The 11,626-nt window shown below is 46.4% G+C and overlaps 3 protein-coding genes across 6 annotated transcripts; 1 reads left to right on the top strand and 2 right to left on the bottom strand.

Annotated features, from left to right (window-relative positions):
• Positions 1-2,543: 2,543 nt before the first annotated feature.
• Positions 2,544-4,210, top strand: LOC128272539 (phenylalanine--tRNA ligase alpha subunit). The gene is made up of 2 exons (XM_053010364.1): positions 2,544-2,869; positions 2,952-4,210. The coding sequence occupies exons 1-2, from the start codon at positions 2,591-2,593 to the stop codon at positions 4,158-4,160; spliced, it is 1,488 nt and encodes a 495-aa protein (XP_052866324.1). The 5' UTR covers positions 2,544-2,590; the 3' UTR covers positions 4,161-4,210.
• Positions 4,211-4,287: 77 nt separating this feature from the next.
• On the bottom strand, positions 4,288-7,632 carry LOC128271791 (saccharopine dehydrogenase-like oxidoreductase). Of its 4 annotated transcripts, none has more exons than XM_053009436.1 (5): positions 7,618-7,632; positions 5,185-5,996; positions 5,033-5,123; positions 4,685-4,953; positions 4,288-4,615 (listed from the first exon to the last, which is right to left on the bottom strand). In XM_053009436.1, exons 1-5 carry the CDS (start codon positions 7,630-7,632, stop codon positions 4,513-4,515), a joined length of 1,290 nt encoding a protein of 429 aa, XP_052865396.1. In that variant the 3' UTR covers positions 4,288-4,512. The 4 variants fall into 4 exon arrangements, with proteins under 4 accessions (XP_052865396.1, XP_052865393.1, XP_052865395.1 ...); XM_053009433.1 differs by lacking the exon at positions 7,618-7,632 and adding an exon at positions 7,514-7,559 and having other exon boundaries at positions 5,185-6,054; XM_053009435.1 differs by lacking the exon at positions 7,618-7,632 and adding an exon at positions 7,514-7,550 and having other exon boundaries at positions 5,185-6,040.
• Positions 7,633-7,893: 261 nt separating this feature from the next.
• Positions 7,894-11,435, bottom strand: LOC128272695 (3'-5' RNA helicase YTHDC2-like). Its single transcript, XM_053010560.1, has 3 exons — positions 11,237-11,435; positions 10,045-11,178; positions 7,894-9,921 (listed from the first exon to the last, which is right to left on the bottom strand). Exons 1-3 carry the CDS (start codon positions 11,433-11,435, stop codon positions 7,931-7,933), a joined length of 3,324 nt encoding a protein of 1,107 aa, XP_052866520.1. The 3' UTR covers positions 7,894-7,930.
• Positions 11,436-11,626: the final 191 nt, after the last annotated feature.

Raw genomic sequence — 11,626 nt, 5'->3', positions numbered from 1 at the left:
CGCCCCGCGGCGAATCGTTTCTTTTCTACACCTTAGCGTGCAACGGGCAGCGATAATCATATGATAGCTTGACGCAATCTAATCAGCAACCACACCAAAAACTCCCCGCGTTACAATTTAATTGCACTTACACATTTTATGAGACAGTTCAGGAAGTCGTCGATAAACGGTTTACCTCCTGTACCAATGGAGTACAAATCGAACCACAGCCACTGACAAGACACGGCGATGCTCCCTGTCGTTCGTTTGGCCGTAACTGCAGGCTGAAGATTTCTCTGGTAAAAAACAGGCACGAAAGAAAATTGCTGCTACTGGTATTTGCCCGTCGTCAGCATCCCATTCGTGTTTTCCCTTTTTTTTCTCCTCAGCCAACAAGCAAATTATTGACCTACTGGTGGTAAAAATACCCAATACAAACAACTTTTCGCAAATGTTGTATACGGAAACGCTTGCTTCCGTAAGAACTTTTCCAAACTAATTGCGAACAGGAAAGAAAATAAGTGAACCGTCCGAGACACAAATTTTAGCTGTGTGATGTCTGTGTCTCTCGTACCGTTTCACCGACTTTTTTTACCGAAACACATTCCCTAGCTCTTTCTCTTTCGCAGGCCGTAGTCCGCCACATCTGTTTCTCGTGCTCTTTTCATCTCTACCTGTCAATTCTCGCCCGTTCCTGTACGATATGTCTGGCTCACTCACTCTTCCGCCACAGTTTTTTTTGTTTTCCGTCCAACCTACCGACCTTTTCTGCCTAAAGTGAGTGTTCGGGTGTGCGAAATTTGCTTTCGCAGAAGAACGGGCAAACGCCTGGCCTTCGTGTTACGACCATTAGTCACCGATATTCCATAATGTGGTAATACACCGTTGCGATTTATTTACCGAAAATAGAAGATGTTACAACTTACACAATACAGTTTTTTACTCAAGATCGTTGACGCTGGACACGCTACGCACCCGAACAATTTTCGGTGGCGTGTTTTTTATTTTGTTCTGCTGCGATGACAGCTGATGACAGCTGCTGTCGGCCAGACTTGAAGTAAATTTAAAAGAAAGAATATTTAAAAGCGGAGAATATTGGTGACCATATTAAGACAATTAAGACGAAGACAATATTTGTGAGGCCTTTGTCTCACTTTATCCATTGCTATGGACAGTAAACTGTTTTGTGTGGCTCGTTGAATTTGTTGACAAAACCATTTTCTTTATGTGCTGCGGCCCGCTGACTAGCTGTTGCTTTCCACTGCGGTGCTAATATCAGTTTGAGACCTCTGCTCTAGGCTGTGTTTCACCTGCACCAGTGCTGTTTCATACCGAGCTGTAGATAGCTTAGGTAGCGGTCCTTATTACTGTATTTCTTCCACTATGTGTTTCCGATAGTGGGTATTTGGCGGTGTGTGCCGGTGCAGTCTAGGTTGCTCGATGATGAAATTATCGAACAACCGTGCCGCAGTCTCTCGTAGGTCTTCATAATATCTGGTGCTACAATGTAGCAGCAAAACATAAGTACAGGAGACTAACGAATAGGTCTTCTTCTCCCACAGGCACGTGGCGAATCAGGTCCTTCAGATCCGCCAGTGCTGTGTCCACCTGCCTGTTCTTGTAGTGCTCTTTGTATGAACCAGCACGGAACCAGCGTGGTGGCAATGTGGAATGCCGGCGACATCTTTCCTGGTTTTCCCACGACTGCACTTCGAGCACCCATGAGCTGCGGTTGCTGAGACTGTTCCTGCAAAAAACGATAGTATGGTAGAATGGTAAACGGCACTTTAACCCCACAACATCCCGAACAAACCTTTTATAAAGGACCAGCCTTACGCGTCGCAGATGAACGCCCGAAGCATGACGGTCACTTGGCAATCGTTCCGTTGTCGGGGGGTTATTCCCCGTATCACTCCTCTAAAAACGCCTATGACTTCGTTGATCCACTTCCGGCTGTTCGGCTTCGAGAGCCTGCCATTGGACACGATCTCTCTGGAGCAACGACGTGTTGTTGCGGACGAGGTTGCAGCTAGGTGGATCATGATGAAGAGATGGAAATGATGCATCTGCAAGGACAACGTTACATTATTAACACCATCAAATAAGTAATCGTGAGTAAATATTAAACCGTTTTTTATAACGAAGTGAAAACCTCCACGCTAAATTGCTCACCCTATACTTACGATTGTTTATTTCTTCTGTTTACAATGAAAAGAACGTTTTCACTTTCACTGATCACGCCACAGAGAATAGACTTACATTACATTACATTACTTTACGTTACATTACTTTCCTGATATAGTTCCATAATGTTACATAGTTTATCATAATGGCGATTAATTAATTTAGTTTGGATGATGATGATATTCTATGAAACGTTTAAATAAAGTTTATGTTCATGATATAATTTTTTATAGAAACTTATCCATTTTTCTTATGGCTTCTCGCGTTTATCTTGCGAGAATGGGTGAACCGAAAATTCATCCGTCACTGACACGCTTCGCACTGTTGTCATTAACTGTCATTTCACGTTGTGTTGGAATTATTCCAATCGATAGTTTTGATCGGATTTGTAGAATACATTTTCTTCGGTGCAGCGCAAGTTAATAAAATGCAGGATATTGCTGAACGCATTCTAAAGTACATTGCCGATCATGGGGAAGTGGATACATTTGACTTGGCGGCTGTGTTCGGCGAAGATCACCAGAAAGTCATAGGCGGTGTAAAAAGTATCGAGGCAACCGGCGAACTCATTCGTTCCGAACCCAATGCACGAAAATCTTGGAAGCCGACGGCCGAAGGAGAGCACATCCTGCAACATGGTAGCCACGAGGCAAACATTTTTAATGCCGTCCTTAGCGAAGGAATCGCGCAATCGGAACTGATGAAGGTGAGTTGTGGCAGTCATGGGGATTTTTAAAGAAACTCCTTTGCTCTTTATTGACCTATCCCTTCGGTATATTGTGCCACAGATCGGAAAGAACCCGAAAGCCGGCTTTAGCAAGGCAATGTCGAACGGTTGGATTTACATTGATAAAAGCAGCGGGACACCACTGGTTCGCCGTAAAGTGGACAAGATCGACGACGAGGTGCTAACCTGTTTGAAAGCGATCGTCGATGGCCGCGAGTCCTCCATTGCCGATAGCGTCAAGAACGACTACAAGAAGCGCAAAATACTTGAAGAAAGCGTCACGAAAAGTTTTCTCCTCTCAAAGGGGCCGGAATTCGCTACTACGCTACACAAGCTGGAAACCGACCTCACCGTTGAAATGCTCGCCAGCGGCCTGTGGAAGGATCTGAAGTTCAAAGCGTACAACTTCGATGCCCTCGGGGCCGCACCGGGACGCGGACAGCTGCACCCATTGATGAAAGTGCGCACCGAGTTCCGGCAGATCTTCCTCGAGATGGGCTTTTCCGAAATGCCAACGAACAACTTTGTGGAGTCGTGCTTCTGGAACTTTGATGCGCTCTACGTGCCGCAACAGCATCCCGCACGCGACCAACAGGACACATTTTTCGTGTCACATCCGCAGCTAAGCAGTAAGTTTCCGCTTCCGCTGATTGGGAGTGTTCGAGACTCACACGAAAGCGGAACCGACGGATCAATCGGGTATCGGTACGAGTGGCGCTTAGATGAGAGTCGGAAGAACGTACTACGAACACATACTACCGGTGTCAGTGCCCGGATGCTGTATAAGGTTGCTAATCAGCCGGGTGGATTTCGCCCAGTCAAGTACTTCAGCATCGATAAGGTTTTTCGCAATGAAACTCTCGATGCAACCCATCTGGCCGAGTTCCATCAGGTGGAAGGAGTCGTTGCCGATTACGGTGTTACACTAGGCGATTTAATTGGCACATTCAATGCATTCTTCAACAAGCTTGGCATCACCGAGCTAGAATACAAGCCAACCTTTAACCCGTATACCGAACCATCGATGGAAATATTCTGCTTCCATCCGGGTTTGCAGCGTTGGATCGAAGTCGGTAACTCTGGCATGTTTCGGCCAGAAATGTTACGTCCACTCGGCGTGCCGAAAGGGGTGAACGTTATCGCATGGGGTTTATCACTCGAGCGGCCAACGATGATCAAGTACGGCATCAACAATATCAGAGATCTGATTGGGCCGAAAGTGGATTTGAAGATGGTACAAGATGGCCCGATTTGTCGAATGAATTGCTAAAGAAGAATGCACATCGTTTGGATTCACAAAAAGTCGCAAAATAAAGACGGTCGGTCTGGTGGATTTTTTTGTTGAAACAAAACAATTGTTTTTATTATCAAAATACATCATTATGGAATTACTGGAATTACATAAAAAAAACTGCTACAATAACGACGCACGCGACATCAAAATGCAGAAATTTTGGGTTACACGGTAAAAAAGTTTATTTGCCGAAAACGGACATGCTTGTAAGAATGAATCACAATTTTAATTGTTTGCCGCGTTTCTCTATGATACCAACCAGCTATCCCAATACCAAACCAAAGTACATAATGTGTTGTTAATGGTCCTTAACGCTGTTTCCGTGGCGCTATTCCGCCTTGCTAAGCACCTCAAATTTGAAGCCATTTTCACACAACTTTTCAATCATACTCGTTTTTGCATATGCCGCACCGGGAGGATAGACTCCGCCGCTGAAAAAGAAACAGTAAAAACGGTTATTCATAAATTTGTACGAACAAGGATTGATTATCCAAACATACTTTCCAGGCATTTTCTTATGCTCGCGAAGAATAGTTGTTGCGGACAGAATGAGAGCAACGCAGGTAGCGCCATAACCGGGATTGGTGCCGGAGACCTTCGTGAGTATACGTTTCTTCGGTGGACTCTTGTACTGATCGGACGGTTCCAGTAGCTTCTCTGCCTTATCCCAGCCCTGGCCATTGAAATATATAGCAAACTGTGTGTTTTCCATCGAACGTTCCGATGGGCCTTCGTGGGACACGGATCCAAAGGAAAACAGTTTGGGGAACTTGATGATAGAGAAGGTAGAAAAGGACATTGTATTATGCTAATACGCCATAAAAAACTAATGATTAAACAGCACGTACCTTTAACAGCAACTTTCGACCAAAGTTGAAGCGACACAGAATGGCAAACATGATCGCAACGAAAGCCACACCAATCACGTGGACAAACGATCTGTAATACGAAATTGGTTAAAGCAGTGCGACCATAGTTATCACCACAGAGATAAGCTTACTCAAACGCAACATATGCCTTCATTTGAATCGGTCGCTTTTTCTCGTTGTCATAAAAATGCCGTTGCGATCGCATTACGACGGACCGGTCGGAACCTGGAAATGGCATTGCCCACCAATTGTTCACATGCTTGGTCTTGTGCACTAGCGGACGGTTCTTTAGCCGCGGTTGAAAGTGTGGCAGCCTCGTTTTAAACAGTGCCGTCCGCAACGTGCGCAACTCGTCAGCATGTGCCAGCCCATATACGGCCGATTCCCACGTTCCAAAGTGCAGAACGGCTCCACCATCGTGCGGAATTGACGACTTAATCTCCAGGTAAGTCTCGATAGAGTTGACTACCCCGTCAAACTCCCGTTCCGTGTACACTGTCCCGAGATCCGCCGGAATCGAGTCGAAACCGCAGGCAGAAACGATGTACACGCCACGTTCCTGTGCCGCCTGGTGGTACTCCAGCTGCATTCGTTCCATGTATTGTGGCTCACCACTAACGTCCACATGATGTGTGCCGGCGGCAATGCAAGCCTTGATAACCGGCTCCCCGTAGAAGCGGTACGGTCCGCAGCAATTGATCAGCACCTTGCATCGTTCGGCCATCTTACGCAGCGATGTCTCGTCCTTCAGATCCGACAAAATGATCGGTATCGCTGAGAGATCTCGATCCGCTTTCTTCTCCACCTCGCCCAGCACCTGTTGTAGTTTTTCACGACTGCGGCCAGCGATGCCCCACTTCAGGCCATCCAGCAGTTTTATGCCCTCGTAGATCGTGTACTTGCCGGTGAAACCGCTTGCACCGAATATGATCACGTCCAGTTTCTCATCTGACTGATCCATTTTTGTTTTTCAGAAGAAACCGCAATCTGCAACAAAAGAACTAGAAAAAGGCTTATGTACGACTGTTGTGTGCGAGGCATCCATCCATTTACATGTTCATTTCCTTCATTACACCGAACCACAGAAACCAATCTCAGAAGATACTGCGCTTTCCGGCGGCCGGCTTCCTCAAACTGCCTCACCCCTATTGCGCAACAGGTTTTATGCTTCCAAACGTTGGCGAATAGAAGGATATACATGCAACCTACACCCCTCGTTTATTTATTCATCCCACGAATGTACGAATGTTAGTTTGCCCAACGGACCGTGATGGGGAGGGAAGAGAATGCAAAACCAGACGAAGAGAAAAGAGAAACAATCGTCTCCGTTGATGACGGCGCCTCCATGCCGGTGCGACGCATTTGCAAAAAAGGCATGCCGGTTAAATAAAAAAGGTTGGTGGTGCGTTGGTTGTGAAAAAACTTTTTCCTTCTTTTCTTTCCACGCAGATGATTCATCGTTTACCAGGAACGCTCTATACTAGTGCAATGTTAATCTAGAGCGTCGCGAATGGATATACAACCCAGACTTGCCGACGAAAGCAAGTTGTTTGCTGAGCAGACATTTTGATATTGGAATCGTCATTTTTTCGATCCCATTTGCGCTGATGAAAAGATGATCTCATCCCAAACTCCAAGCTACCCAGCACCAGCCAATGGTGATCACGACCGGTATAAAGTTTTCGCAAATGTCCAACAAACAATCGTTAGGCCCGCAAACTAAAGCGCTTGTTTCGTACAAGTTTCAAACATATTTATGATGAAAATGTTGAATTAATCTTTGTTTTTCAATAAACAATTTTTCTTGGATTGGTTGTGCACGATCGTTCTTTTATGGTTTCAACGACGCCGATCAGTAAAGAATCCAAATCCAAAGCCAAATCAGTAAATATTCAGGCTTCGTTCTGCCCATTCGATCATAATCAGTTCATTTGCGATTAGTCTGAAGGTGCCATGTCACGAAACTAGAATATTCGATGGATCCAAAAGGATTAGACGCGTTCCTAATACTACGTGATGCAATCGCTGAACCGCCGAATAAAAGCGAACCCGAAATATTCGCTGGAACGCGGGTGTTGCATCACAGTCATTTTAATAGTAGATAAATAAAAAACCTCATTAAAACAGCTTACAGAAGTGTTTTTCATCACTAATTGCGATAGGCCTTGGCCTTGAACATAACGAGCTACGGAAGGCAGTGGAAGCTAAACACATTTGTAAGCCCGCGATAAGATGACCATCCAAATTCACAAAATGTTTAACCTTTGGCCTTGACCGCACCTTACGGTGTATATTTTTCGCGATGTTAGTGCAAAATGAATGGTATCTGACGAACGAAATGCACATGCAACAGATTTAAGTAGTTTTCACTCATCTTTAGAAATTCTTTAACTTGATGTTAGCCAAATACAGACGATCACCGCTTAATCGTTTAGGGAGATTTACAACACCGGTACTTACAGTTTAATACGTCGCGAAGAGTCTGTCGGAAACTCGCCCTACCGGCTTTACGTGCAAAACGAAACGAAGCCTCGATTGCGATTCCGCCACGAACTTATTAACACTTTCGCTGTGTTCATGAACACCAAATGAACCAGTTTGTGTTCATGTTTGTTTCACCACAGCCAATAGTAGATTCAAAACAACGAATGTCTGAAGCGATGCCTGATTTTTGCGGATAAAAACCGGGGCACACGCAATGGACAAAACGGCATAGGTTCGATTTGATTCTGATTTCCGCGGGCCATTCAGCCGAAACGGTGCACACATAAACAGTCCATAGGATGCATGAAGCAATACTGTGAATTAATATTTATTTCAATGTACATTTACTCGTCTATCGTTTGGGGATCCCAGTGCTGCACGCTCGTTCTAATGCTACTGCTGATGATGCGCGCCGGAACTTACCACCCTTTTCCCATCATCTCGCCCGCCAGCGCGCCGTTGGTCGTGTGATTTATTGAAAATTCTCCTATTGCCAGTTATCTCCACACGATTTGTCAGATGTACCGCGCTATCCTCCACAGCAAGCAGCTTTCCCAATGTTTGCAAGAACTTGTACTCCATCGTATTGAGTTGAAAAGTGCGTGGATTTTGGATGAACTTTAGGAAAAGATCGCTCACCATACGCCTTGTACGTAGCGCTGCTTGTGCCACGTGCGTATCGACAATAAAGTTAATCCAATCGTCGATCGCTATTTTACACCGTCCCACCGATTCCGATTGTTCACACTCGACGAGCGATTCCGACTCGTCAAAGTACAGAGGCCCGGCAAATATCGCGATCGTTAGCGGTGTTAGGACAGTGTTGCAGCGTATCATTGAGCCGCGGCCAGATTTGTACTTCTCCTCGAATGCGATCCACTCGGTCGGGAGCCACAGCATAGCGTCTTTATCGTTTGGCTTCTTCGCCAGACTCTTATCCGCTAACACCGACGATGGGTGTACGAATATTTTCTTTTCAAACCTAGTTTTCATAGCCTTCGAATACTTCTCCAGGTGGCAAACGTTGGGATACAGCCCAACCAGCAAGCACGCCTTCACGAAACACCAGTTGCCGGCGAATTGGTTCACGTCTTCAATATTTCCCGGCCCGAAGGTTTTGATCAATCCCATCGAGCACAGATGGCTGTGCAGCTTACAGCGTAAATCGTACACCATCGTCAGTTTGCTGTGGCTAAGGAAAAAGCGACTGCAAATGTCCTTCCGTTTTGCAACCGATCGTGCCTCATACCATCTCTGGTACGCACGGAGTAGGCAAAAACAATCGCTAAATGAATCCTCCGCTAGCTCGCGGCGTGCCTTGCGTACTTTTTCCTTATCACTCGCGTACGACGGTATCACGAAGAGGTCGTTAACGCTCAGAAGACTGACAATAAGCAGTACTGGCTCGTAGCACTTGAGCAGGATACCGTAGAGCAGCATTTTGCCTAACCGTGCATCGACAGGCAACTCGGCCAGTATTAGACCCAGATCGGTCAGATTTTCGTCATCATCCAACGCTCCGACCTTCTGCAGGTACTTTACACTCTGCTTTACGCTCGTCGCAGCCGGAGGTTGCAAAGCACGGTTCAGAAAGTCGTGTATCGAAGCTCCATTGGTGAGAAGTGCCGTATTGAGACAGATTTCCGTCAGCGGCACGCGCATGATTTCGGGCAACGTGAACTGATCCATCGCTTCGAGCCGTGCCCGACTGTAGAGGCGAAAGCAGGTTCCAGGTTTAGTGCGACCAGCGCGTCCTGCCCGCTGCGTAGCACAGGCCTGCGATATCCAGGTTGCCGTCAACGAGTTGGTGGCTGTGACGGAATCGTAGTACTTCTGTTTCACCTTACCGCTGTCGATCACGTACCCCACATCATCCATGGTGATGGACGTTTCGGCAATATTTGTAGCGAGAACGATTTTGCGCACACCTTGTGGAGCAGGACGGAATACAGCATGCTGATCGATCGTTTGCATCTTACTGTGGAGCATAAACACCTTCAACCGCTGGTAGGGGGCGAGGCGCGTGTTCAGCAGCTCGTAGATGTCCTGAATGTCCTCGAACCCGGGCAGAAACACGAGAATGCCTCCTTCCGGCTGAGTGGTGCAGATGAACTGTATCACGTCGATGATCAGATTGTGATCGATCCGTTCATCGCCGAACGATGTGTGGTAGGCATCGAGTAGCTGCTTTGCCGCGTGTGGCGTCAAGGAGATTGGCTGGGATTGCTTGGATTCGGCATGTTTCATCGCATTCGCCAGCAGCTGTGAGCAAACACTGTTACCGTGGATGAAGCAAGCCCAATCGTACGCAGTGTAGTTGTGCTTTTCCTGGACGCACGGATTGGCCCCGATATCGAGCAAGTTTTGTACTATTTCGATATAGCCTTGCAACGGAGGGAGTGAAATAGAAAACAAGATTAGAACATTAGACAATAAACGTAACATTGTCTAACATCAAGGAATGACCCTTGGAAAGCGATAGTTCGTCACCTGGCCAGTGCACTCACCTTTTGCAGCCGCAATCATAAGGGCGGTCATTTTAGTTTCCGTATGTTGGAAATCAACCGGAATGTTTTCCTCTTGTACCAGGGCAAAAAAGTGATGGAACGCGTCCGGATTGTTCTCGATCCAGCAAACTTCCAGTATGTCATTCATCAGCAGAATGCTCTCGTCGTCCATATTGGCGGTCGACGAATGGTGTCTTCTGGCGCCGCCCAATGATTGTAAATGCTCGATATTGCTCATAATTTTTGTTTTCACATCCTTCACCGTGCGGTTGTATGTGTCCATTGTGAAAAGGATATCTTCCAGATAAAAACTTTCAATCGGAAACAATCGTCCGGGTATCTCAATGACTGGACAGTTGTTGAAGTACTGTGAGAAGGTGTTCGATTCGATGGTGGCCGACATCAGTATCACCTTCAGTTGGGGATGTTTCGGCAGGTTGTCCTTTAACGCGATCAACAAAAAATCGGAATACTGATCCCGTTCATGTACCTCATCGATAATAATGTGTGTTACGTTGTTGAGAAATTTCGAGACGCCTTTCCCCGTAAGACAGCGCAACAGCACGCCGTTCGTGCAGAACACCAAGTTAGTCGACGGCTTAGAACGGCTTTCGAGCCGAATTTGGTAGCCGACCCTATCGCCCAGCGGTTCATTGCGCTCGAAACACACTCGCTCAGCGACCGTAACTGCGCTAATTCGTCTAGGCTGTGTGCAGATGATACGACACGGTGCTCCATTTTGGGAAGCGACATCCATCACGAACTGGGGTACTTGTGTCGTTTTTCCCGAACCTGTATTTCCCGATATGATGATCACTTGGTTTTGTTGCGTGCACTTCAGTATGATGTCTTTAAATTGTGCTATCGGAAGCCGCATGCGTTCGTCGAACACACTGGCGACTGGGTGCACTCTGGGCGGTACCGAAGGTGGCGCAGAAGCTAGATAAACGCTACACGATCGGAATGCGCTGCGTTTGCCCTTCGGAATGCCCTTCGCTCGATTTCCTTGTGCACCATACGCATTCTGAAGCTCCATGATCATATCGATTGATTGATCGGTCAAGTCCAAACGCGCGTCGTCGTGTGTGATGGCGGACAAACTCGTTTTGTAAATTGTCAAATAACGCTCCTCGCCTGCGATGAAATAGTTTAATTAGTCCTTCTGGTGATGGCACTCTCTCTCCGTGCCTACCTTTCCCGTGAGATTTCGATTTCAGGCGTTTGTTTTTCACATACTCGTGGATGTAGGCGCGATGTAGATTCGTGAGGTTGGTCGGAAAATCGTACTCACTTTGCTTCTCGTCCTGCAGAAACAAATCTATTTGCCGATGAATATTTATCCTTATATCTTCTTCGATTTTCAATTGTATTTTCGTATTTTTGGAAGCCATCTCGTCCACCAACAACCTTCCGAGAAAAATGTTTGATGATTTTTTAGGATTGCTTAGTTCATGAATAAATTAATGCCACTAACTGACACTGACAACCGCTTTTGGTAGCTTTGCACACAACCCTGCCGTGTTTGACCCTGTGAAACCGCACCCGAAACCGTTTGAGCCTGTGTATATTATTAATATCACGT

This window comes from Anopheles cruzii, chromosome 3, assembly GCF_943734635.1.
Source record: "Anopheles cruzii chromosome 3, idAnoCruzAS_RS32_06, whole genome shotgun sequence".
Classification (NCBI taxonomy): Eukaryota; Metazoa; Arthropoda; class Insecta; order Diptera; family Culicidae; genus Anopheles; species Anopheles cruzii.
The sequence above is the reverse complement of the archived record's forward strand: the minus strand, read 5'-3'. Positions and strand labels throughout refer to the sequence as shown.

What these genes read in the sequence shown, in the direction of transcription:
- LOC128272539 (XM_053010364.1), top strand. Translation starts at nt 2,591, where the DNA reads ATGCAGGATATTGCTGAACGCATTCTAAAGTACATTGCCGATCATGGG. An exon ending in CGCAATCGGAACTGATGAAG is followed by an intron (nt 2,870 to 2,951) that starts GTGAGTTGTGGC and finishes ATTGTGCCACAG; the next exon opens with ATCGGAAAGAACCCGAAAGC.
- LOC128271791 (XM_053009433.1), bottom strand. Translation starts at nt 6,014, where the DNA reads ATGGATCAGTCAGATGAGAAACTGGACGTGATCATATTCGGTGCAAGC. An exon ending in AAGGCATATGTTGCGTTTGA is followed by an intron (nt 5,124 to 5,184) that starts GTAAGCTTATCT and finishes TTCGTATTACAG; the next exon opens with ATCGTTTGTCCACGTGATTG. An exon ending in GTCGAAAGTTGCTGTTAAAG is followed by an intron (nt 4,954 to 5,032) that starts GTACGTGCTGTT and finishes TCTATCATCAAG; the next exon opens with TTCCCCAAACTGTTTTCCTT.
- LOC128272695 (XM_053010560.1), bottom strand. Translation starts at nt 11,435, where the DNA reads ATGGCTTCCAAAAATACGAAAATACAATTGAAAATCGAAGAAGATATA. An exon ending in ATCGAAATCTCACGGGAAAG is followed by an intron (nt 11,179 to 11,236) that starts GTAGGCACGGAG and finishes ATTTCATCGCAG; the next exon opens with GCGAGGAGCGTTATTTGACA. An exon ending in TATGATTGCGGCTGCAAAAG is followed by an intron (nt 9,922 to 10,044) that starts GTGAGTGCACTG and finishes CTCCGTTGCAAG; the next exon opens with GCTATATCGAAATAGTACAA.